Raw genomic sequence first — 26744 nt, forward strand, 5'->3', positions numbered from 1 at the left:
GAAAAAAGGAAAAAGGAAAAAGGAAGAGAGGGGGAGGGGGAAGAGCGAGAGTGGGGAAAAAGGAATAGGAGAGGAAAAAAGAAGTGGCGATAAAACGAAACGATGTTTAACGCCGGTCGAGTGTTTTCCCACCCCCGATTGCCCTCCTGTGTATAACACCCCTTTGGCCGAGCGATGAAATATGGCAACGAGTCGAGAATGACAACGTCGATACGATTCTATAAATTGGTCGGGTCTTCGAGCGCGTTCCAACGGGTCTGTCCGACGGCCGGAATTTAACCGAGCATCGTTATTTGTCAGGATCATCGACTGCGTTATTTAAGACGTCGAGCAAGAGCTTCGACGAAACTTCTTGCCAAGAAGCGCGAACCCCGCGTCTATTTTACTATTTCTGGCGCGATACGCAGAGTTTTTCCTCTCCTTGGCAAACACGCGTGAAAAATTTCGAATGATCTTCGACTTTCACGATGGGAATATAACGGTAATTTTTAAAAGAGAGTGTTTAACGAAACTGTAGAATCGATTTGATCGATATCATCCGTCGACACTTTCGTCGTTACAGTTATGCGAGGTCGAAGAACGTTCTTCTTCCCTAAAAAGCGCACCATTGCATGGGTCGTGAATGGTCAGTTTCTAAGAATAAACGAAACCGCGAAAAGGTACGGAAAGTTATCACTTGTGTGTAGTCGGTTTCACCGGCACGAGTGAAAAACGATACGATCGTTCGTTTCGTTCGTTCCGTCCTAGAGGTTCACATCGAACGCGTAACGAGAATCCGCCTAGGTAAAGATAGAAACTTGGACGTGGAGCGGAGCGGCAGAGTGGTAGAAAGTCGAGTCGAACCGATTCTGGGTTTCCTCTTTAGCCAGACGTAGGAATCGAAGAAACAAGGCATTCTCGACGATGCCGTGCTCGTCCTCCTCGTGTGTTCGTCGGTCTCGTTCGTCGTCGTCCGTCGGCGGTCTCGTTGGTAGTGGTGTAGCGATGGCGGAGAATCCCGTGGTTCGCGGTCTCGCCGGCGCGGCGCTGCGGTCGGGGCGCCGGGGTGGGGATGTAGGCGGCGCCAGGGGACGCATTGGCCGCGCTCGGTGGGCGTGACTGCGCGCCTCCCACTCCTTGGCGTAGCGCGGCGCTGATTGACAGTTGGCGAACGACTGCGGACGGCGCAGGATCTAAAACCGCGCTAGGCGCTGCTCTCCACGCTCGCTCGCTCCGCTCTTCTCTTACCCGTGGATGTACCCGGTGCTTTTTCGTGGGGGAAGAACTCGAAACACGCATATTCCCGTGGCTGCCTTTGCCCGCCGGCCCGCGCGCAACATATACACCAACCTTCCACCTTCTGTCCGCCGGAGTTACGAGTGGCACACGCAGTAGTAGTTACGGTTAGGGAGGAGGGTCGGCCGCCGTCTCGCGGACAGCTCTCTCGCGCGTCACCTCTTCTCTCACTCCTCTGCGTGACCGGTTCGTTCGTTCAGTAATCGCCGCGAGGAGGAACGCGCTTCTTCTTCCGCCGCGGACTCCGTCTACGACGCGATATCCGACCGTTTTCCCACATTCGTCGCGTGGAGAATCATCGGTAAATACGAATCGAACTCGGTTGTGTCTATCGTGTTATTATATCGTCGTATATTTAAACGGTAAACCACGGAGATCTGTTTGGCGCGCTACGGGACGACATTGAAAAGGAAAACAAGAGATAAATCGTGCAACACATCCAAGCTACTTTCGAGGCTTGAGTTTTCGTTCGTGTCGCGCGACACGCGACCACGAACGAATCTTCGATTCTACGAATTTTCGGATTTAACAACAGTGAACTTTGACGCAATTTCGCCGCACGAGAACCTCGCGTATTTCTCCGTTCTCTTCTCATCGAGTAGAGATCATCGAATCGTTGAAGGATCATCGTCGAGATATCGGTTGTGTCTCGCGTCCGAGTTCTTTCGAAGCCACGCAGTGTATCACGCGCGCGATCCTCGTCCACGCGAGTCCAACGCCATCCATTTGTGCTCCATTTTATCGATTTCTCATCACATCAGTGCATCCATCCGAAACTGCAACAACGCCTTGAATTCGCGCCAATGATCGACGGTGTATCGAAGGATATAAACGTGTCCACCGCAGTGACGTACATACGCATATCTTTCCGGTGTTTATCCGTGCCGTTTATTACTGTGAAATAACGTAACCCAGTGCATCCTCGGATCTCTCCTCTCCGACGGCCAACCCGATACCCAACTCGTGGACCCGATACCCATAGTGGACATCAGCGAGGCGCATCGGAGTATCCGTGATAATCGAAGATCGTGTGACGAATACACCTTGGTGACGAATCATAAAACGAAAAGAAGAGAAATTCATCCTCTCTCTGATTTCTCTCATCCGTCTGGAAACTCGAACAGCCCCCCTCCCCCTTACAATTTTTCGTACATTTACACCTTTAATGCGTTATCAACCGAGAGAGGTCACCTTACCCTGGAAACACGAGTTTAAGGGGATTGGATCGAAAAATTGATATTCGGGGAAAGAGAAAGAAACGGAAGAAATCGGAGGGGAAGGATTGAAAGAGTGAAGTAGAAGAGATACGATCGACGAGGCGAAGAAGGGATAGAAAAGGAAATCGAGCGGTATATAATGTCGCGAGACTGACGTTACGGAGAGGCACGCTCTCTGGGTGGTGTCCGTACAGCGGAAGTTCCGCCGGTGTGACGATGAGGAAGCACGTGTGTCCGGCCGTAGCCGTGGTCCTGCTGCAGCGTTCAACCGCGCGAGCCAAGCTGTGCTGACGCTCGCTTCGATTTCTCGTCGTCGAACAGCGTGTCGCCGGTCGACTCGGATCCGGGGATCGTCGAAGGACCCGACGGAGCAGCCATCCAGCGTCACGAGTAGTGTGGCGGAACGATCGAGGTGCAGGGGACCGTCGGGAGTGTGTCGGGAACGGATTCTCCGTCGTTTCAACTCCATCGTTCCAACGTTAATATTCCTCGACGAGGAGAGAGGGGATCCTTGTAATAAGAGTATAAATACAAATAAATACGTCGTGGAAAGAGGTGGGGGAAAGGGTCGAGAGAGAAGAAAAAGTGTGAACTGGAAGACGGACGTTCGGCCAGCGACGGCATCTGTCTCGTTCCCCCTTGTTGTGGATTTATCCTCCGTGATATTCGGCGAAAGGAAATAATCCGCGAGTCCTTTGAGTGTGACGAAAGAAACGGAAACGGGCAAACCGATCGCCGCGATAAGGCGGATCGAAAAGTGGGGAAACCAGTGTGTGTGAAGTGTTCGAGGTTACTTGCTTATACTGTGGGAAAATACAGCCGCTACGGTGGCTCAGCACGCAGAGTTCCCCGGCGCGGCCAGGGCGTTCATGGCGCAGCCAAGGGTACGTGATCGATGATTATACGATCTTTGGGATATAGGGATCGAATATTTCGAGACGTAGGCGCGTGGTATATAGGTGTCGAATGGTAGCAAAGTGATTTCGAGTTTCTCTCTCTCTTTCTCGGTAACTTCGTTCCTTATCCGAGTAATATGCCGTAACCGGCCGTGATAGATGTTGCCTCGTTGCTTCTGTAATTGTTGGAGGAATTGATAGGGAAGTGATTGATACTTGGAAAGTTTCTAAATTACTTTTTACTCGACGTGCGATTCCTGTAATGTAACATAGGTGTCGCTTCTTGTTCTTCCTATAATTGTTTATTTATTAGTTAACGTATCGATCATTGGAGAACGATAACAAGTATATATATATATATTTTTCTTTATATTTGTGATTCGTAATTGGTCGGGATATACGTTCGTGTCGCTTCTTTATATTGTTGTATCCAATATCGATGATGGAAAAAGTGGCTCGATGATGGTTTAAATCTTTCCTACCTCACCTGGATGAATTAAAACGATCGTACGTGGATCATACGTCAACGATCGTCGACATGGAGTGTTGTTTCGCCAATTATCGGGCCACGCGCGAACTTGAGAATCCGAAATCCCGTCCGTCGGTAGATGCTCTCCATCCCGTGCTGCTCCATCTCCGAAGAGATCGACGCTAAAGAGATAAATTTTCCAAATGCAACCTATTTTCCAATCTTGAGGAGATATTCCATCGGGTGAGCGGAGTAGAGGAGAGTAGAGGGTGTTTGTGCTCGATAGAATTTGGTGAAAGTGGCCCATCGGATCGGGTTAAATCGGGTTGGAAGAGGAGGACGCGTCGAGTAGGATGGGATTCGTGCACGGCCGACTTGAACGAGGGCCTCGATAGGACTTTGTTGTTGTTTAGCTCGGGCTTCGCTGTAATTGAGCAACTTGGATGCTCGAGCGCAGGGCCGCGCGTAGGCAAAACCTCGAAGGGTGTCTCTCGAGGGATCGGCCTCTCTCCCGTAAGTGTAATTTTATTCTCGACTCTTGGCGCGGCGTGTTGCGAAGAAGGGGGAGAAAAAAATTTGGTGAAAATCCTCGAATCGTTCGAGCAATGTAATTTTACTCGGTCGATTCCTGTGGGGAGAAAGAGAGAGAAAAGTGCGCGAGAAGAAATCGTAGAACGATTTTACAGATGGAACGGAAGAAATGAGAGATTGGAAATGCGTGTAGAGATACTTTGGTGAGAGAGTATAGTACTTGGATGGTCGAGTTCGGATAAGATACGTCGTTCTTCCTCGGGTAAAAGAAACGAGTCGTCGCGTGCAAGTGCTGTGTCGCCGATCCCGTTCGAGTGGTCCGTTCCGGAGAAATTGTTGGAGAGGCGAAAGACAACCCGAAATTATCATTTTACGCGAATACCGTGCTCGAATATTGACACGCTATCGGGATGCACGCTCGAGGAATCGATACGCGATCGGATCGATTACGATTCTTCCGTCGTCGATCGGAACGTCCGAATCCATTTCTACCCATTGCTCGTCCTCCACGTGTTCCAGCCGATTTTCTCGCTCGCTCTCGCTCCAGGAAAATCGAATCGACGCTGGATCGGACGCTGCACTGCCCGTCGGATGTGAAATAGCGTCCACTCGGTGGTGAGGTCTCTCTTCGATTCTTTCTCCTCCGAGTTCCCCAACTTTTCCAATAGGAAATTCGTGTTCTTCTCCGTCCACGGTTCTCGAGGCAATTTCTTGGATAATGCAATTTATTTGTTAGAGTGAAAATTAGGGGGGAAAGTTTTCCAACTTTTCTCTTGAATCACAGTTGTCGCTAGGTAGATTTTTATATTCTCAGGTTAACGATCCCAAAGTGAGTTAAGCGTTTGAAAGAAATCTTCTCGAGCTTCTTATCAATATCAACTTTTATTGCTCGATTCCATAAATTTTGTTTCAATTTAAAAATAATTGTAAAAATAAACAGGTTAAGCCCGAGTTTGAAAATCTTTCCGTATCTCCTGGAGGAAAGTTACCGCCAGCTTAACATTCCTCTATTATTCGAAAACGCGTGTCGTTGCCCAAAAAGAAATATTTTCTTAAGCGCGATAACGCCAGATGCAAGGATAAAATTTATCAGTCGATACCCTCGATCCATCGTGTCACGATTTCCACGGTGGCCGGGTTGTAATGTTGCTCTCGCAAAGGGTCTTAATCTCACAGCTTTTCCCGCGATGTTTCTCAAATTCCGATTCGATGATCGCACAGTTTTATCGTAAGTGAAAACGATATCGGTGCTCGATAAAGAGCTTTACGTGATCGTTGATAAGCGACGATCGCTCGCGTGCCAGACGATTTTCAAGTGAGGGACTCACCTTCCCGTCAGTCTCGTCCTCGCCGATGTTCTTGTGCCTCGACAATCGCTGCTGATCCCGCGTTATTTTCCGACTAGCGGCATAGAATTTCGAAAAAAAATTGACTCGATCCTCGGCCTCTCGACAGAGGAGAATTTTCGTGGGAAAATTCGCGTAGAAAGTGAATCGGGCGGAGATCGATAAGAGATCTCGAGCTCGCTCGAGCGATTAACGTTTGCCCAATTTGGTGAATTTCGTGTTGTTCTTCGTAAAGTTGATAAAGCGTGTTATAATCGGATATTTGTGTCACGTTTTAATAATGGATTGTGGTTTTGACCGGCCGCGTTTAGAAATTTTAAACAGCAAGCGAGTTTTTGTCTCGAATGCATAATTCGAGATTGGAACGTCGAACGGCGTGTGCACGCGTGTGCTGTGTATTGTTTCCCCAACGATCCCGGCGAAATAGGCGAATGAATTTTCATGTGGGAGGAATGTTGAGGTTAGCTTCCGCGGAAACTAAACTATTTGTTAAATATTGCGAACGGTACCTTGAGGCGTTTCGATTACCCGTGAGATTTACCCGGTAAAAATAATTCGAGCAAAAATTCGACGTATTTCCGCCTGAATAATGGATTCCGACGTTCTGATATATTAATTCAGGATGGAAAAATTCAGGTGCACGCGTTGTTCCGTTGCCCGACGAATATTGTAAACGCAGCAATGGAAGAAAGTTCTTTATTAATCTCTCTGACGCATTCATGCGCCGGAATATTTTATGTCCCGCAATATAATCTCACCGCTTCGAACTTTTTAATAAAAATGCGGAACGAAAGGGAAGAGAGAGAGAGAGAGAGAGAGATTCTTCAATTCCATATTTCCTTGTTTTCTCTCCATCCGCCTTTCATTTCGACCGAATCGCCGACGAATGAAATATGTGCTCCCAAGTTGTTCGCCGCCATCTTGGTCATCACTGACCGCCACCACTAACTTTAATTAACCCGTACAACAACGGCGTTGCCACTTATATTTGTCAAACGCGCGACCCTGATCGATATCAGAGAAAGGGGGAAAAAAAAAAGTATCCCCTAGAATCGAGCGTGCACGAGAGCCGCGCAACACTGTTACGCAATCTATTTGTCTTTCGAATCGTGAAAATTATCCATTTCCAAGAGACAATCGAATGGGACGAAATCTTTTCTTCCATCGTCGATTTAAGACTCCCGGAGTCTTAGTTTCCAACGGCCTGTTAATTCTTAGTAAAATTTGAGAAAGCATTTGAGAGAGTATTGCTCGAAGTGTCGTAAAATTTTTTCTCTTATAGTTGAAATATGATAACTCGTACTTTTTTTGTTCTCTCGTTGTTGCCGTTCTTTCAAAAAAATGCGATTCTTCCTGGCAAAGTAAATTCAAGATTTGTCCGTCCTGTTAATGAATCCTCGATATCGAATGATTCGACAGTGATGAAAAAAATGTTGCGTCTTTTAAAAAATTGGATCGAACTACTCATTCGGTGATCCAATCATTCGGTATAAAAGAAAAAAAAAGAGAAAAACGCGATAAAGAAGTGGCTTCCACTCGTAGTTCGGAAGTCGAATGGGGAGGCTTTTGTGCGTTTAATTGCGATCCAAGAGAGCGTGGAAATAATGAAAGGCGCGGATTGGTCGATCGTACGAAATAACACGGTGCATCGACGCCGTCTCGATCGGTTTCCGCATGGCGGTTCACGTTTTACCGCTCAATTTTCCCAGCTGCCCCAAATTGCCAAGATACCATTGGCTGCTGCGTGCAGCGCCCGTATGTTTCGCGTGTGTGAATCTTCTCGTTCCACCATTACGTTCCCAACCTACCACGAAGACGTAATTTCCGCGTTGTATCCATCCATCCGATTCCATCATATTCGACCACCACCAATTTCGTAGCGTTTGCGAAACGTGAAACCGATTCGATTCGATTTATGCAAACAGAAATTCTCCTTCCTTCCTTCCTGAATTCTTTCGTTTTTCCAATTGATTGGAAATTGCCGATTCAGTCGGTTTGGCCAGAGGAAGATGTTGTTTATCCCAATTCGAAATTTTCGACCAATTTTGAAGCGATAATTTAGGGATAATTTCGAAAAATTGGCGTATCTCGAGATTTATTTATACGAATCGTGTTTCTCGTGTACATCAGTTCGTCTAGACTATTTAAAAAATAATCTACTTTCAATATGAAGCAATACCGTATTTTACGCAATCTCTTATCGTATCATTTTTACATTTCACTTACAAATTTAATATAAATACCCACGTAAAAGTATCGTTGAATAATACGAAATATAAAAGCTTGATCTATCAGCAGCGTGCTGGAAATAATATCTTTCTCTGCAAAAATATTTTTTTCATCCGTTGGGAAAAAATCTTCCATTTGCTCTCGCAAAAACGAATTTTGAAAGCGCTTCTCGCCCATCATCATTATCATCATCATCATCATCATCATCATCGTCGTCGTCGTCGTCGTCATCTCGCTGTCAAATACCTCGTTCTCGAGAACGGGCGGCCGATTTCCACGATTCCAAAAAATTCCAAAGGGCATCGAATAGCCGCGGATTTTTTTCTCCGCGCCGTAGCGACGAACGAGCCGTGATTATGTATTTATGGGTATCCATCAATCACTTTCGCTCTCCCGATCGCCGCGGATATCGGCCTTTAGCCTGTGGATTAAAGTCGTATCGATTTCTCGTCGTGCGTTCCATTCGCTGGCCTCGATGAGTCTCGATTCTTTCCTTCTTTCTTTTTTTCCCTTCTTCCTCTTCTTCTCCTTTCTCGTCCTCCTTTCCTTCTCCTCCCCTTCCTTTCCTTCCCTTCCCTTCTTTCTTTTTCTCTCGAAAGGTTTCTGTAGACTTTTTTCGGGGCAATACACACGCGTTTTCCTTCGCGGCTGTTGAAAAAGAAAGTTATCGAGGGATATCTGTCGACCGGCTAACTGGTTGTTTCACAGTGAAATTTAACGGGGAATCTCTAAAATATCCCGCGCTGCGCTGCCTACTCTGGACGCGAAAAAATATTGTGGACCGGGCGTAACGTATATCGTAGCCCGTATTTATTTCACGGGCGAGAAAGAATTTAGGTCGGGGGAGGGAGGGGGAAGGGAGGATTAAGGATGTTGGGTGGAACGATCGGTTTCAAACCGATCCGTCGAATGTCAACCTCGTTGGTGCATCCTCCGTTTTAATTTTAGAAACGCAACTCGCCTCCAAGTCCTTGTATTATTTTCAATTCATGTTCTCTCGTTGACGTATCATCCGAATGTTTGAATTATAGTGATTATTCATGGAGATATATTCACAGGAGAGTGAAAGAATCGTAACGTCTCGTTGCACGCAAGTTTCATCTCGCCATCTTGAAGCGAGACGGTTCACTTTCGTTTTTCATCCTAATATTCATTTCCCCGGAACTTTGTTTCGGATTTATCGATCCCTGAAAGCTTTTCGATCGTACACTTTTTCTCTGAATAATTGTTGCGTCTATCGAGAGTAAAATTTACTCAGTTTTTTCAATTAGAAGGGACTCGTTCGCACTCGTTTTCGATCGTTCCACGTCGAGAAGAGAGAGAGGAAAAATATTCAAATTTTTCCGAACGTTGAGATGTTGCGAAAAAAGAAGAAAAAGATCGCCATGTTGGAACAACGATCTTGGAGCGATTCGCGGTTGCATTTATCTCGAGTTCATTTCGAATAGTGGCGCAAGACGTTTTAATCGAAATGTTGGTCCACCGAGGTCGTATACACGGTATCGTCGGATCTCGAGCCGATTCGAGGGTTAAAATCGACGAGCTGGTCGAAAAAGAGCTGGCGATAAAACGGGCGATGCACGATGCGCCCTCGAGATAGGCGAGGCACATGGCGTTGTCCCGATGCATGCTTGTACGTCGCAATGTTTTCCAAATGTCGACATCAATCAGAAAGTAACGAACAGTCGCCGGGTCCTTTCTCTCTTCTCCTCTCTCTTCCGCTTTTTCTCTCTTTCTCTCTCTCTCTCTCTCTCCGTCTCTCCTCTCCTCTCCTCTCTACCTTCTTTCTCCATTCTGGAATCTCAGCCATGTTTCTGCGAGCCAAGCAGTATACACGCTCGAGGGCCGTGTCCTTTAGGCTCCATTCACAACTGGTTTCTGCCGATATAAATTTAAATCGGGGAGTGTGGCGCAATTAATAATCGATTTACTCGTGAAACTTGGTATCGATTCGAACAAATTGCGGCAAGGATCGGGTTCCAAAATTTGTCGTCAGAAAATGAGGTTAAGAGTAAGAAGAAGTTTACTCGAATTACAATGTATACGATGATACTTGCAAATTACTTACGAAAGGTTGTTCTGAAAAAAATTTTGTAATAATTTGTATATAGATAGTCGGATTTAATTTGATATTGTATTCTTAATGAGTCGGGGAAAAAATGGGGAATGTTAAATACAAAAAGAAAAAGAAAGAAAGAAAGAAAAAAAGAGATCGAATTTGAGAATGTGTACGAAATTTTTAGGTTTTAGGAATGGAATTTTAGAATTTTAATCATTTGCGTAATTATTCAGAATTCGGAATTTATTACGTTAACGTGATAAATTATGTTGAAATATTGAAATTCGAAACTTGTGAATTTTTAATAATTATTTAATGATTAAAGTTTATACAAGGAAAGAAAAAAAAAACTTTATTTTTCGCGAAAATTTAAGTTTACTTATCGTTGCAATTACCATGTTTTAAAATCTATCGTCACGCGAAGATAGTGTTAAGTTGAAATACTCGTAAATCAATAAAATTTTATTTTCCATGAAAATTTGAATATAATTATCTTCGCAATTATTGGGTTTTAAAAAATATTTTTTCCTTTTCCTTCCATTAGAATGGAATTGAGTTTAAATATTCGTATTAAAAAATTCTATTTTCGATAAAAAAAAATTTCTATTTTCCGTGAAAATTTGAAAATAATTGTCTTCGTACTGGGAATATAATTATTCGGTTCTAGAAACTATTTTTCCTTTTTCCGTTTCGTTAAAATGAGATTAAGTCGAAGTAAATTCGTATTAAAAAAATTTTATTCGAATCGTAGAAGAGAAAAATTGATCGTAATTATCGAAGCTTTCTTTTTTATTAAATTTTCGAGTTAGTAGAAAAACGAATTAATTTGGAATAACTGGTCGGTATAAAATATGCTGCTAAGCGTCACTCATCGGCCATGATACGATTAATCCGCAGCGCCATCATCGCGGACCGCAGCCACTTCTCAGAGGCGTTCAAATATCTATTTTACATTACGCTTCATCGTATTAACATCGACCAGAAGTTTATACAAACATTGCAACTAAGCCTGTAAGCTCAGTCGTGTCGACGACCCGCAGGGTAGCCGGTGACGTTAATATAGGACACCAGCACACCATACACGATCGCCTTTCAAAAGACCGTTCAATGGAACCCATTTTCATTCCTTTTAAGTTCTAACCGAACTACAGTGACACGCAAAAATCTTGCGTCAATCAAACTTTCTCTCTGTATTCTCCCATACATTGATCCATCTTTTACAAATTATACCCTTGCGTTAAAATATCGATTAAAATTTCATTAAAATTCTCAAAACGACAAATTTTACGTTGAACTTCTCTCCTTCTTTTTTTCTTTTTTTAATAGAAGAGATATTAATTTTAAATGTAATTTTTTATCTATTGTCCGTTTCACAAACAAATTTTTTTACAGAAGAAACTATTACTTCTATCGATCGGATTATTACATATAGTGGAAAAATATTTTTTCATTGTTCGGTTACGTAATATCCAATTAAACTGTTATTTATAAATATTTATCTTTTTATTAATAGAAATTTCTCCGATCTCTCTAGGAATTAAAATCATTTTGGTACACGCTTTTATACGTTCAAATATAAATCCACGATTTAACGATAATATTTTTAAACCACGATATAATAATTCCCTTTTTCAATAACTGTCAATATTTTCTAATTACAACATCTTGTTTATCCTAAACATTATTATTAACCCGACCATCGATGAACGATAGCGTACATCTCTCTCCACCCCTCCATTTTATCAAATCAAATTTTTTTTTCACGGTCGCCCGAGATTAATAGGCAAGTGGAACGACTTCGATATTTCTTCCCCGTGCATTTATACCATTTCGAAATTGATTTCATCGGGGGTATAAACGACACGCAGTATTGTACTATTTTTATACGTGGAATGAATGGATTATTGGTAGGTCGCGAAATAGGTTTGGAAAAATCGGTGGGGCGGCAGATCAGCGGCTAATTTTCTCGTTTCTCGCTCTACGTATTGATCCCGATTTATATTTCCGGTTCAAGGACGTTAATCGCGATCAGACGCGCGCGCGCACTCGACGTATTGATCGCGAAAGAGAGGGTGCACGCGTCTTCCGCTTTGTGCCCTCCTCCACACCCTCTCCCCCTCGTGCTCTCGCTCCCTTGTCTTCGCCCACGGTGATTTATACCTTGACGTTTAAGCACACTCGCCTTGACCTATCCGCTTGCAAATGAGCAACGTTTGACCACGGCGAATCCTCGATCCGATCGATCCACTCTCTCTCCGTCCTCTTCTCTCAGCGATCGATCTTCCCTTCCTAACGCGAATTCTGTATCGCGCGTTCTCGTCAATTATCCCGCTATTTTCCATCTTGTGAGTTTATAAATACGTTGTGTTTATAAATTTTCGATCACGCTCCGCGATAAAGATAGAGCGATAGGATGCTTGGACTCGATCGTGTTGAATAGATTCTAATTGTTATTCTTGAAATTCTTGTTAAAGAGAATATTTTAATTTTGAATCTTGTAATATAACCGAGAATATACGAGACGTTCCGTTTTTCACGAGTTATTTATGCGAAATTTAAACGTACAAAAATCTGTGGTGTTTGAAGAAGAACATGTCACATCTCGTCTCTATTTTTTCTCTTTTTTTTTTTATTTCGTATTCACGAAAATTATTTATCTCGCCTAAATATTCCGCAATCCGGCAATAATGTAACGATATTCATTTGTTTTTTTATCGAAGTATCGATCGGAAACTTAAGATAACAAAATAGTGTTACATCCAGTAAGAAAGAGAAGGAGAAGGAGAAGAAAAAATAGTCCTTAAAATGTTGATCGTCCAATTTTCGATATTCCGCGATATTTTTATTTACACGTATAATAAACACTCGCGATAGAATGTGTGTTTATGTAAACAACTAAATATGGAAATATTCTTTTTACGTCACTCCACGAAAGACGTTTGATCGGAGGAACAAAGAAATATGCAAATGGCGTCGTTCTCAATCAACGGTGTCGCAACGCTTTAACCGTAGATGCGGTTTAACGAGCATCGCGCTTGTCTTAGCGTTTACGTATTCGCGATACAACTCGTCTTACTTTTTCCCTTCTCTTATCGAGTTGTATATCGTTAAAAATTTCCGGTTACGCGCGCATTTGTCGAATCGAGCGAAAAGTAGTAAGCTCTTCAATCGCGTTATGAATATTTCATCGTGGCCGCAGCTGCGCTGCCCGTGGAAATTCATGCCAAATAATTCGCCTCCAGGCATTTCAGAATCGTTTACATCGCGGAATTACCACGCGTGAAAACACGTTTCTACGTTTAGCGCCATAGCTTTAGGATAGACTTTTCCATCCCGAGCCGCAACAGTCGACTCGATTAACGATTCCTTTTTCGTCGTAACAATCGTGGAATAATAATTTTTTTTTTTTCTTTCTTTTCATATATGTAAATAAAATATTCCTTCTTTTTTTTTTTTTTTTTGCACATTTAAATCTGAATTAATTCCGCGCGAATGCATATATAATACCTCGCGGTCTCTTTTTGTTTGCGATCGTTATGCTTATGTTGGATTCGTAACGTCATCGTTGAAAAGTTTTCTTCTATAAAACTTGAGAAAGAAAAATAATATAAATTCTGAGATTATTTCTTCACAATATCTAAATACTATTTTTTCTTCTTCTTATTATTATCCACGTTTATTTTATTAAATTTATTTATAATGTATAATAACGTAACATAATGATGGAACCAATACTTTCAAACAAATTTTTTTTCAATATTCTCTCCTCTTATGGACTCTCCATTTTTTTCCAAACAGTTTTCCTCTATTAGATAAAAATAATCATTATGAAAAAAAAAAGAAAAATAAATTGGATAGGATTGATTACATTTATTTTATTCATTAGGAGTGCGCAGATAATTCAGTTGAGATTATTCGAATATTGCCGATAACAACTTTAAAGTCAACGAGTCCTTCGTATTACATTTATCTACTTACTCTCTCAGGTTTAAGTTATTCCGCTCGATCGACCAGTGATATCTTCATAGCTTGGCTTCGTGGTGAATTATTAGACGCCGGCTCCTTTTTTTCCCTCCCCTCCCCCCTCTCTATCCTTTCTCAGCGATGGAATCCATTTTCCTGCTGAAACGTGTCGTTTCACACGCCACCCACACACGTTTTCCACGAATTTCGGTCAACGATGGAAAAGTAGATTGGTTCAGACATTGGTTTTTCCCTTGTTTTTCAACTTTTTTTTTTGTGAACTTCAGTTTCGAAAGGTTGGAAAGGCGGCGATATGATTAAGCACCTCTCCCCAATTTCGAAACGACAAGGGGTCGCCTTGTCACGATTAATACGCATTCTACCAGAATTACCGAAGATTACCAATTTGAATTGTTAAATTAAAAGTGTCAAATGTATTTACGAATTTAAAATGGTGATATTAAAAAAAAGAAAAATACTTCCTTCGCTCGTTCAATTTCTAACGATAAGATCGGTAATTCTTGCATGACGAGAATCATTTACGAACGAGGGGTTCTTTTTTTTTTTTTTTTCAAGGAAAAACCGTTCGAGTTATCTCTGAAGTTCCATCGAAGGAAAAAAAAAAAGAAAAGAAGGCAAGAAATCATGGACGATCGAGAAATAGTAGAAATATAGCCATCGTTTAAAATTTGCTCGATTTACCCCGGATATTCGAGCGATCGAAGGAGGAGGACCCCCTTTTTCTCGATTCGTTTGCAAAACCGGACGACCAGCATCGTTTTTTACGATAATGCGGCGAAACCGTTCCGAAATCGTTCTCGAAATATTTCGTGCTCTTTTACCACGCGCGCATCCAATGGCACGAGTCAAATTGGATGGAAAGTCAAAGTGCAGGGAACGATCCTCCACCATTTCCACAACGTCACCTTCTCTAACGGTATGCAATTAAAGATTCTCGATTACTCGTGTTTCCGTTCGTTCCACAATCGACTCGTTAATCGGCGAATCGCTACTTCGATTTTTCCTCCTCTTTTATTCTTTTCTTCGCGTCTTCCATTTTCTTTTGTCTTTTTTCTTTTTTTTTTTTTCTTCTTCCTCGTAAAATTACCAACGTTCAAACTCGACGATCGTCACAGTAATTAACAATAATAACCGTTTTTGGTTTTCGTTTTCTCGATAATAAGGTACGTGATTTTTAAAAAAAAAAAAACAACAAAATCATTGGTTTTCCATTGCTAATTGTTGGCATGAGAATCGCTGTTCCACGTGACTCGTCCATTTCGCGTTTGATCACTTTTTGTAAACGGATTTTTGACGAGAGTTGTTCGCGAATTTTTTTCGATTTGAAAGATGAATCTTACACGCATTTGATCAACCATCAACGATGCGACGAGTCTTGGCGTCGGTAAATAATTAGCGGGAAAGTTTGGAGCAAATATAAATTTATGATACGATCGTTAATATTGGGGAAAAAACGTTAAGAATAGATAGGAAGATGAATGGAGTTTCCCAAATTATTATTTATCGTTGATATCATTTATGAAATTGCATACCGATTTTCTCGTAATTGAGACGTGCAAGTTGCATTATTTAATCGGACACTCGGATCTCTCTATCTTCAATTTATTTTACCTCGAATCTTTAATTCATGCTAACATCTCCATTCACCGCGTCTCAATCTCTCGCCTCGAATTCCTGGTGAAGAAACATTCGATTCTAGTGAACGATCTTCCGGATGAGTTTCTTCTGCTCGAATAGATTTCAACGCACGCGACATTCCACGCACGCTTACGAAATTCATATTTCAAGCGCGTCGCTATCGTCCAAAGGTTTCGCTAACAGCCGTTCCACTTGCATCCACGAGCCAGAATTGCTTTCGCTTTCTACTTTTATCGTCCTCCTATTGGTCGATAAAAATTGATTCCAATCACCGTGCAAAAATCTCGTTCGAAAGCAGCGTTAAACGTTAATCGCATGTTTTAACGAGAGTTTTTAGAAAAACTTTTCCAAAAATTGGACCAACAATTTTTTCCCCGAAACGGGACATCGTTGAGAGCATATATTTCCCCAGTTTAACGTTTAATCTCTTTCGCGACGAAAGAAAACACCGAATCGGATATTTTTATTTATCTTTTTTTTTTTTTTTTTGGATCCATCAAAATCACAAAATTCTCGAGAAACAAGATCTTCCTTCGGACGAAGCGAATAAAATATTTCTATGACGCTCGTGAAAGATGCGTCTTCCACACTCCGTCAAGCAAGGTTACCAGTATCATGCAAACTAGAAAAACACGTGTACATGTAAAGAGAAAAAAGGAAGGAGGACAGAAACGACACGTTTCGCAATAAATTCCTAAGTGTTTTCTCCCGGTATTTTTGTAGCCCGAATGTATTTTCGATTATCCATCTCCCCCTCCCCCTCCCTCCCCCTGGTTTGAAGCCCCGGTTGTCTCTCGAACAACGGAAATAAATTCCGCTTATTTTCGCACTGCCGCACAGAGAACACAACCAACCGACGTCCCCATTCGGCTATGGGTGCTCTCATCTCACGAAACAAGGACACGTCCCGTCTTCTATTTTTGAATCCTTTAAATATCGATGGATCCTGACGGATCGCGATTCATCATCTCGCCATCTTGTTCTCCTTTTATCGGCCGTTTCGAAACGAAATTTAACGAGTTATCGTTTGGATCTGTTCGCCGTTGCTCGCTCCGTATCTTAATCGATTTATCGCGATTATGACGATTAAAGCAAGATGATGATAACAACAACAACAACAACAACAATAATAATGATCGCTGATAATGGATTGAGTAACTTCCGCGATATTTTCGAACCGCTTTACACGCTTCAGATGATACGATGGTTCGCGATGTTGCACGTGATGATGCGGACTTGGCTGGCTAATTGCGTTTTTCTTTTTTATCGAGCTGATTCATTTCGTTCTCCAAGTTTATAACTAACGCAATAATCGAGTCGGTTTTCATCTTGTTGGTGATTGTGAAAATTGTGATCGGTCAATTCATGATTGGCGGGTCGTAAAATTTGTCCAGTCTGATGTATATATTTACAGTTTGCTTTTTCTTCTTCTTCTTTTTTTTTGGTCGAGTAGTTAATCGTGTGCTCTACTTGCGTTGATTATTACGAGAGAGCCGCTTAAGAGAGAGAGAGAGAGAGAAATTGTTCGTCAATTGATCGATAAATTTGAGAAGAAGGGTCGTTCTTAAATTACGAGGAGCTCGATATATAAAAAAAAATCTCTTGCGTAGATCTCGACGATTGGAACTAATTTTTTCTTTTCTTTCAGTATGACGATGGAGGGCTGCACTCGAGTTATCTCGAGGGCGGAGGTGGAGGAGGTGGTGCAGGGCTGTACGATCCACACGGGAGCGCCCGGGGTGTTCCTGGCCTCCATCACAGTCCCCACCTCGGGGGCATGGGGCCCGCGCACCCTCAGTATCCACCGCCCCCGCCACAGCCACCCCAACACGTTCTCGCGGCGGCGGCCGCGGCTGCAGCATCCGCGGTACCCGATGTCCACAAACGCGACAAGGACGCGATCTACGGGTGAGTTCATTTCTCTTCTTCTTATCTCCTCCATACTCATTCCATAATTAAAAATAATTCCCTCCTAACCGGTTCTTGTCAAAGATAAAGAAATATTTCTCCAAGTTATTTCTTGAATTCTTTCATCTTTTCATCTACGAAATTAATTTACAGGGAATCTTCGTAGTCTGAGTGAAAAATTTTCACGGAGGAAAGGGATCGTATTTCGAACGATTTCAATGGTAAAAGATCAAAGTTGTTATATATGTTTGTATATACGTATATACGCGGACTGGTTGATATGCAATTAAAACGCGCGCGGCGCAAAATCGGTCGAGTTAAAATTCATTATCGGAAGAGGGGGGTCGGTTAATACTTGACCGTTTAACGCACCGCTCGCGTTAATACGACCCCTATCGGCATTAATCTGCTCGTAACTTTCGCCATACGTCGAGGCCTGGCATCGAGGAATGCGGCGTGTCTACAATGGGGGTTTGATAAATCGTAATGAACGCGTGCTTTACATGAAAATTCATGACGCGTTACGCCACTTATTTCTTTATTGCGACACCGCCACCTTGCTTTTTCTCGCTCTTCTCCGAATCCCCTTACGCCGAACGAAACGAAAATGGCCAACGAATTTCAACGAGCGTGCTCGCGTATCGAGCAGGTTTTTCTCCCCTTTTTTGAACTTTGCTCCTCTCGATCGATAAAAATAAATTTCGAACGTTGCGCGCGTGTTATATCGATATCCACTCTGATCGATGATGATTCGTGTTCCGTAATAAAAATTCGTGTCGTCCGTTTTCTTTCTCGGAGAGGGACAGTGCCGTGCTCGCTTTTCTCCTTGAAGCGATTTCTTATAGGGTGTCTCGGGCGGAATTATCTTGCTGCTCGACACGTTCCTCGCTTCTTTTTTGCGTATTTTTGCCAGTGGTAAAGTATGGTAATAAGAATGTGGCGAAAAAACTTGCTGCGTCTTACTTATCTTTTGATAATTAGACGGGAATGTAGTCATACGTTCGTAGAGCGAAAGTATTCATTCCGTTTCTTTTTATCCTTATATTCGAAAAGAAGAAAGCTTCGCGAAATTACGTTTTTCTATTTCCTAATTACAAAAGAAATTTCGACACTTACCTCCATTCAAACAAGAACGGACGGAATAAAAGACGGAGATCTGGAATGGGGGCGGGGAGAAAAATAATAAGATCGGCGTGTTTGCGGAGAAAGGTAAAAATTGGGGAGGTAAAGCTATGGCGGTCGCGAGGGAAACGCGTATATATATATATATATCCGTTTGTGCCTCGTGCCACGCTCCCAACAGCCTCTCTCTGAAACTCGTCAATTGGCCGTTTTACGAAGCTGCTCCGCCGTGTTCCGTGTGATTTATAGCCGCGAGATGGCCCGATTTCTGGTATACATCCTAGAACGGGAGCCTCATTATTTCGTGCACCCTGTAATTTGTCCACTCGTCGTGTGCCCCGACCCCTCCCCCCTCCCTTATCCCCCGTCGGATTCCTGCGCTTTCTCGGAACGGTTGGCCTCGGCGGCCCGTTACGAGGCGGCGTTTAAACCCCCTTCTCCTAACCCGCCCGTTCATTTCCTTGGCCTTGGTTGATAAACCCGTTGTTTACAAACCGATCGTGTACCGCTCCCGACCCGCCCGATTGAGCCGTCCAATCGTGAAATCGCGAGCCAGTTTTCAGCCTCCTCGTACGGCGCCTCCGCTGCGTTTGCTCCACTCTGTGGAAAATCGGCGACAACTTATCCACTCGCTTCGACTTGGCCAGAAACGGCGACCGGATTCGAGAAATACGCGGTGTCCAAAATATTTATACATCGATGGGATATAATAGGGATCGTGATTGAATTTTGTGAGTGAGTGGGAATCTGTTATCAGTTTCTAGATTTTCCGTAGAAGAGTCCCGTAGAGCGCAACGTTAACGGTATAACGTTGACGTGATTCTGTACGTAAACGTGAAATAAATATTGCGTGAAATTTAGGCGGGAAATTTATAAACCCCCGACGTTTACATTTCTAAATATAAACGAAATCGAGCGCGATTAATTAAAAATATATGAATCTCGTACACCTACTTTTCCACATGTTTAATTGCTATACTTTCCACGATTAAAAATAAAATAAAAATACAATTATGCACTGACTATCTTTTCAGAGAGACAGTCCACTTACCTTTGTCATTTTCTAATTGACTCGATCCGATCGTTATCACGGACAGATCGGTTACGAATAGAGAAATGCAAGAAAAATTTTCGAACGATGATTCTTGCCACGGTTCTTCAGTGAGCCACGAAAGAGTTTTACGTAAGCTTGGCAGAGAGAGAGAGAGAGAGAGACGTAAGGCGAATCTGCCAATCACTGCTCGGAGCTCGGATCCTTATGCAAGGAGCATGATTGGCCGAGTCATTTATGGATTAGACGTCTTACGCAAATCTATCTTTCTCTCTCTCTTGAAGGAGAATTAAAATGAGAGAAGGGGGGGGAAACACACGTTTCGCGTGTTTCTGTGATCCTGTGGCCAGCAGGAAGTGGTCAAACGATTTCATACGCTCTCCTCTGTTTAATATCCCTTTTTTCTGATTGACGATAATTAGTGCATTAGAGTGACGTTTCAGCAGATGAGCGGCTAATGAATATTAATGCACCGTTTAATGGAATTGATTGGTGAGCGCCAGTCTCTCTGATTACATCACACGCGTTGTAATTGCACGGAAACCCTGCGGAGGAACAGGGATATTCCGTTCTTTACGCTTAACGTATCCACGAAGGGGAACGATTAAAACGATTGAAGCTATTTTTCAACTGGGTCCGTTCGAAATTTGTCTCCTTTCGTTTTTCTTTTTGTTTTATCCCTCCTTGATACGCGGATGATCGTCAAGCTTCCCTCTCGACTTCTCGATATCGTCTTCTTTATTTTCTTTCTTCCTTTTCGTTTTCGTCTCTCGAGTCGAACGTCAGTTCGAGTTATCGTCACGAATCCGCGAGGACCCTGTCTTTAAACGGATAAAGGGGGACAGTTGAAGAACCACCTGTGGAGATTTCGATGAACCGTATCGCGGTTTCCGCTTGCTTATTATCGACGTCACGCGTTCCCCGCTGCTTTTTATTTAAACGGCGATAAAATCGGCGCGCAAAACCGATATGCAAAGCGGGTTCGTTTTCGCTAACGACGCCTCGAGTTTCGAGGGTTGCGTTTAAATATTTTAATACACTGAAAAAGAAAAAAAAGAAAAAATGCCATCCTTCTCGAGATAAAAATAGAACGGAAATACCTCGCTCTTAAATGCTATCGTACCGCGTATTCCGTTCGTTCAGAACAAACTCTAACTCTTAAACGAAGAGAGCTTAACTTATCGCAAAATCGGCGCAATCTTCCATTTACGCCCAATTAACACCGCCATTCGCCACGGTCAATAATAACGGCCAATCGCGCTCTCCTTTTGGAGGACCACGTGCTCGAAACGAGAGCCAAGGGAAAAAGATGAGAGCAGCGTGCAAAAACCGATGATGTCGACGAATCCGGAATCACCACCGCACCTTCGAACTGACGGCGGTGGTAGTGGTGGAAGTTAAACTGGTCGAATCACGGCGTGAAATTGCCGATGGCGGCGTGTGTATATATATAAAAAAAGAGAAAAGAAAAAAGAGAGAGAAAAGAGAAGAAGAAAAGAGAAGAAGGGCCGGGTCGGTTAAGGGCAAATAGGAGGGCCCCTCCACGAATCGAGGGCGGAAACCGCAAAACCGCAAACATCCTCCGCGTTCACCGGACAATCATATCATTACCCTCTGCGGTCCCGTCATTCTGACACCTCGTTTCGACCCGTCATTTGTCATCGACGTTGCACTTTGCCGTTGCACCGCGCGCCCGCTTAAGAACCGCGTTGCACCACCCCTCCAGCCATTCATATGGCTCGTGGTTTTCCTGATTGCGCGAAAGACAAACCGCACCAAACCCCTCTTTTTTACCGGAATAACCTGTTAATAAAACCGCTTTTCATTCCATTCTCTTCTCTTTCCTACGTAAACACGTGTCTTTTTTTTCTTCCTTTCTTTCTTTCCTCCTTTTTGCTCTTCTCCCCCGCCGTTTGGCCCGATGAATCAAGCGCTGATGTTCCAAACTTGTTGTTACCGCCTTTGAAACCCGTTGTTGTTTTCTGCAAATTGGTAAAAGTAGGAGAGTGTTTTATTGTACGGATATTCGCGGTTTGGCGAGATTCAACCTGTGACGATCATCCCGTATATGCGGTGAAAGTGATCGTTCACCTGGGTCCTTTTTACGCTGCATCCTTAGTTAACCGTTTGCGACTGGTGGAAAGGTATATATATGTATATATACGCGCATTTTTACTCGATGCGCGTTCCTGTATAAAGATAGAAATTTATCGATAAATTATTCGAACACGATTACGCGTGTGTTTATAAGCCATTCTTTTAATTAACACGTTGTAAACATTCCCTGTTCATTAAAATTCATAATTTCCACCCTTCGTGCGATTATATTTCCAATTACGAGGACGGTGCGGGTCAAGTGGCTGGAAATTGTGCGTATTCCTATCGCAAATCCCGTGGATACCGATATTCGACCTAGAATATCACGAGACCGAGTTGTTGGTTGAGAACACGTGGCTCTAATTAAATCGATACCATCTAATCGATGAGACGAAAACGGCATCACTCGATTCTCCATCCTCGATAAACGCGGCGCGCGTTAATTTCTCGCTTTTTCACGACCGACAATAATCGATAATATATGTTACACAATAATTAAGCATAACGAGAGAGGCTTGGTCGGTGTCTGCTTTTCATCCACCGTCCGATCCTCTTCGCTTCGCCCGTTCGCGCGTACAATTAGGCTAATAGGTGAAAATAGAAATCCCTGGCGCGATAGAAAACGCAGAACGAGGCGGAGAGAAAGTCTCGAGGACGATGCGGGAAGTTATCCAGATGTTAAATTAAGTTTCGAAAAAGCGGGACGATCGGGAGTTGTGCAGTAATAATCCCATCTCCGAGAAACTGGAACCGAAACGTCGTAATTTGCATAATTTCTTCTCGATCGGAAAAATATCTCTGTCGAACCACTGCTCTTTTGTACATCCTTTTCTTCTTCCTTTTCGCGCGTAATTTCATCAAACGAAAGAATCCTTCCCCGATCTTTCTCCTTTTAATTTTTTCCCAAACGAATGGAGAGAAAGAGAAAGCCAATTGGCAATTTCATTTCAATCGCAATTTCCAATCCTCGCTACAGTTACCTCACCGGATAACTTCACTTGTCATTTCGAAAAAAATAAAAGGCACTGGACGGGTGGGGAGAGGAGGGTTGGAAAGGTATAAGAGTGGTCTAGGTGCACGGAACGGAAGGAAAGGGAACGAAAGAGGGCACGAGGATTTTTTTGCCGTCTCGAAGTCCATTGCTCGCGTCGGGCCCCGCGTCAATTTGTCGAAATTCGTTCCGATTCGTTTTATGTCTGCCACGCCGCGAGACCGCGACCCGCTACCATACGTACACAATGCCTCTGAAATGCCTCTGACCACGGTGCTACCACGTATATATCCACCGTGAGCCGTTTCGTCGGGGCCGAATTCGTCTCGAGACCTCCCGAGGACGCGTTAAAATTCGTTCATCTCTGTTTCGATGGTAAGAAAAGGGTAAAGGAAGAAAGGTCGGTTTCTCTCGTCGTTTCGTTCCTTCTCCTCCTTTCTTTTCCTATCCTCTCTCCCTCTCCCTCTCCCTCTCCCTCTTTCCCTCCCTCCCTCTCTCTCTCTGCCGTGTCCGCGCACCACCGAGAAATTGTTCGTTTCCCGCTGAGAATTGTTCGACGATTAGACCGGGGTAATTGAGCGATTAAGGTTGATGCAAGTTGTCAGGGTTTTCGGATGAAATGCGGGCTGGCGTCGAGAAGTTCCTGCCGCTGGAATCGGACTGGTCTCACTGTTGAAGGATATCGAACAGCGGGGCAACGCTCTAGTATGGAAAGTAATAAACTGGACTGCGTAACGTTTATGCAAATTCGCGTTTTTACGAACGTAACTTAAGAAATTCGCTTTTTTCCCTTTTTCTTTTTTTTCTTCTCTCTGCCTCTCTCTCTCTCTCTCTCTACATATATACTAAAGGCCATTTAATAGTTACAACGGACATTTTATTTTGAATATTTTTTCGCATTTACGTGTATTCCTTTACATTTTTTTGCCGCTTCTTATGGATACATAAATTATACGCGTAATAATAGCACTTAGTATTTCCTAGATCATTAACTTTTTAGTATTGAGATCGTTACGGTTTCAGATCGTTAGTGGAGATCGATAAATACGAGTGGCGTAAAAAAATGTTAAAGAGACAAATGCAAATTTCGCACGAGAGTAATAATAATTAATAAATGTGTCGTTAATCGTATTATTGGGTGGAGACATTATGGGGGAATAATATTCGTCCGCGAAATAAATCGTCTCGAAACGATCCATCAAAAATTATTTCCCGTTGAAAAAGTTGAAGGAAAGTATATAAGGAAAAGTATATGTGGTAAAAATTTGTAATTTATCGCATGTAAATCTAAAAAGGAGGAAAAGAGAGAAAGAAAAAAGATACAATACATAATTAAACAATTAAGCGGAGGAAAACGGAAGAGGTAATTAAAATTAATTATTACGATCATCAATAACGCTGATATAAATCCTATTATTTGCAAAAAAAAAAAAAAAAAAAGAAAGAAAACACGATACACCTTTATTTCCTTTTCCTTCCTGTTCCAGATTCATTACACCGTATATATTCGCAACAATTAATAAACCCTCATTATACGAAACTCTTGCAATCAAGAATGCGCGCTGTAGATCATTTTAAATTGTCACGCGCGTATTTTTTTCTTCGAGGTGTATACGCACCTTTAAATCACGAGCCGCGGTTCCCCACCGGTTGCAACGTACGGTTGCACCAGCATCGGCTAATCTTATCTTATCCGGTGATCCTCCTAATGCCGCGCTCTGTAACTGTGCACGCCGCGCCAAGAACAAGCTCGGAAGAACAAACGTGAAAAATATTCTTTCCGCCCTCGTGGCTGGAATTTCCAACTTGGAGGAAAGAAGAACGTTTAACGTAAGATCGATTATTTACAACCTGTCGATACACCGAGTGCAGTACAGTCGGCCGCAACAGTCCTCGTTGTTCTTCCAAACAAGATTCACTCAACCTAAAAAAAAAATTCTGATTCTTATTTTGCACGTATGAAAAAGTGTCTCGAAATTCTATATCTATTTCTCTCTTCTTAATATAATTTCAAGTTGTCGTATCGTAAGTTCGTTAGGATATTTCTTATAATAACAAAGTATGGGAAAACTGGAGATTTTTCTAATTTGAAAATTTCTCCTACGTCGTGTAACGTCGTGTACATCGATTAACGCTTGATTTCTGGCGCGTATTTTATTTAAAAAAAATTACTTCGTTATCCTTTACGCATCGCGATGAATAGGGATTGTGATATTTTAATAACGTAATTAAGCTCGTTGTAATTAAGCTGGTGTAAAGTATACGAATACTTTTGTGACCGACTGTAGATAATTAACGCGCGAAATAGAAATCGTTGCGGACGATTTTTATGGTATCGAAGTCGGTCGAGCACACCTTGCTTAATTGACGCGTTCTATGCTTTTTACGTGTTTTTCTTTCACCGCGGGCTATACACGAGACCGACATACGTTTTCTCGCGGACCAATTACTCAATTAGAAAAGTGTCGTTGAGAAAAATATATATATATATATATATATATATATTTGTGTGTATGTACGTGTATAAATGTGTGAAAAACGATGAATCGTACCAACAAGGCAACGTGTAAACGTCGATGAACTTATCGAAGAACATTTGCAAGAACGCGAAGCGATCGAGTGCCGTCGGATCGAGAAAGGGTTCACCTTGCAAGCTGAACACCAGTCGTGAACGATTTTCGATAGAGACTTGTCAATGTTCGATTTCGATGTATTTTAATCGATGGATGTAAAGAATATTTTTTTTTTCTAATTTTATTTATCATTTACTTTGATTTGTATTCAAATATAAAAGGAGATAAAGGAAGATAAAAGAAGATGGACGATCGATTATGATGATTGATATTTTTACTTTAACATCGAGTGAGTCATACGTATAGATTATTTAAATAGAAAAATATCAAGATTCACATTTATATTGTTATATATTTAGTATCGTAGAATAGAAATTTTAATGTATTTTTCTATTCCTTATATATACATCGTTACGTTACATTTATATTTTTTAATTGTTCCATTAATTTATTTACGCCGTAATATACAAGAAATGTAAGACGAATGTTTCAAATTACGTTAATCACGTTAATATTTATTATGTAAAATATACCGCGAGTATAATTAATTTGATCGATAAAAGAAAAGAAAAATAGTATTTTCGATAATCCCTATTATTTTATTTTATCGTGAAAATGGCACGTAATTGCACGTAATATCCCAATGTCGAACACGATTTTTATTCAACCTCGCTTTCACCGTTTCGTTGTTGTTTTCACGGCTTTCTTATCTGCATCTGTGCACGTTGTCTTTGCTCGCGTTTTAATCGACGATATCGTTTACCGATGCAAGGATAAATATATCGAGGGTCGTGTATACATCTCCAGCCTTGCGTCGCCCTCTCTTCTTTCCACCGGAAGAAAATTTAAGAGAAAGAAAGAGAGAGAGAGAGAGAAAGAATAAGATAAAATGGTTGAATAAATCGTTCGAAATATGAAACGGGCTTGTTGACTAGTCACTGAATTAATTAATATCTCGAATTGGAAATACATTCGTCTCGAGTGAGATATCGTTGAGACGGTGGTTTGAGGCTGACTTTTATCTCATATTGACTTTCTCCTTGTTACAGACACCCCCTGTTCCCGCTTCTCGCGCTGATCTTCGAGAAGTGCGAATTGGCAACGTGTACGCCGCGCGAACCTGGCGTAGCGGGTGGTGACGTGTGCTCGTCAGAAAGCTTCAACGAGGACATAGCTGTCTTCTCCAAACAGGTAAGCGTATCTATTCGATACTTTATACGATGAATTAGTATTCTATTCGATAATACGTTTGGCGATAAATTAAATCTGGTAAAACTGGTGTGAATTTAAGATTTTAAAAGATATTTTTTTTTTCAAAATACCGAAAGGGAATATTTAAATAAAAAATTCGTCAGCGT

At 42.3% G+C, this 26744-nt stretch overlaps 1 protein-coding gene across 8 annotated transcripts in view; it reads left to right on the forward strand.

Annotated features, from left to right (window-relative positions):
• Positions 1-26744, forward strand: part of LOC107994307 (homeobox protein homothorax) — a 483716-nt gene that overhangs the window by 45476 nt on the left and 411496 nt on the right. For 2 of the 8 annotated variants that reach the window (XM_062074848.1, XM_062074851.1), the window contains exons 1-3: positions 1066-3376; positions 17293-17552; positions 26436-26577. In XM_062074848.1, the coding sequence (XP_061930832.1) occupies positions 3362-3376; positions 17293-17552; positions 26436-26577 (417 nt within the window). In that variant the 5' untranslated portion in view covers positions 1066-3361. Of the gene's footprint in view, positions 1-1061; positions 3377-17292; positions 17553-26435; positions 26578-26744 lie in introns of those variants that run through there. The other 6 variants (XM_062074846.1, XM_062074847.1, XM_062074849.1 and 3 more) reach the window with 5 other exon arrangements.

Source organism: Apis cerana, linkage group LG5, assembly GCF_029169275.1.
Source record: "Apis cerana isolate GH-2021 linkage group LG5, AcerK_1.0, whole genome shotgun sequence".
Taxonomy (NCBI): Eukaryota; Metazoa; Arthropoda; class Insecta; order Hymenoptera; family Apidae; genus Apis; species Apis cerana.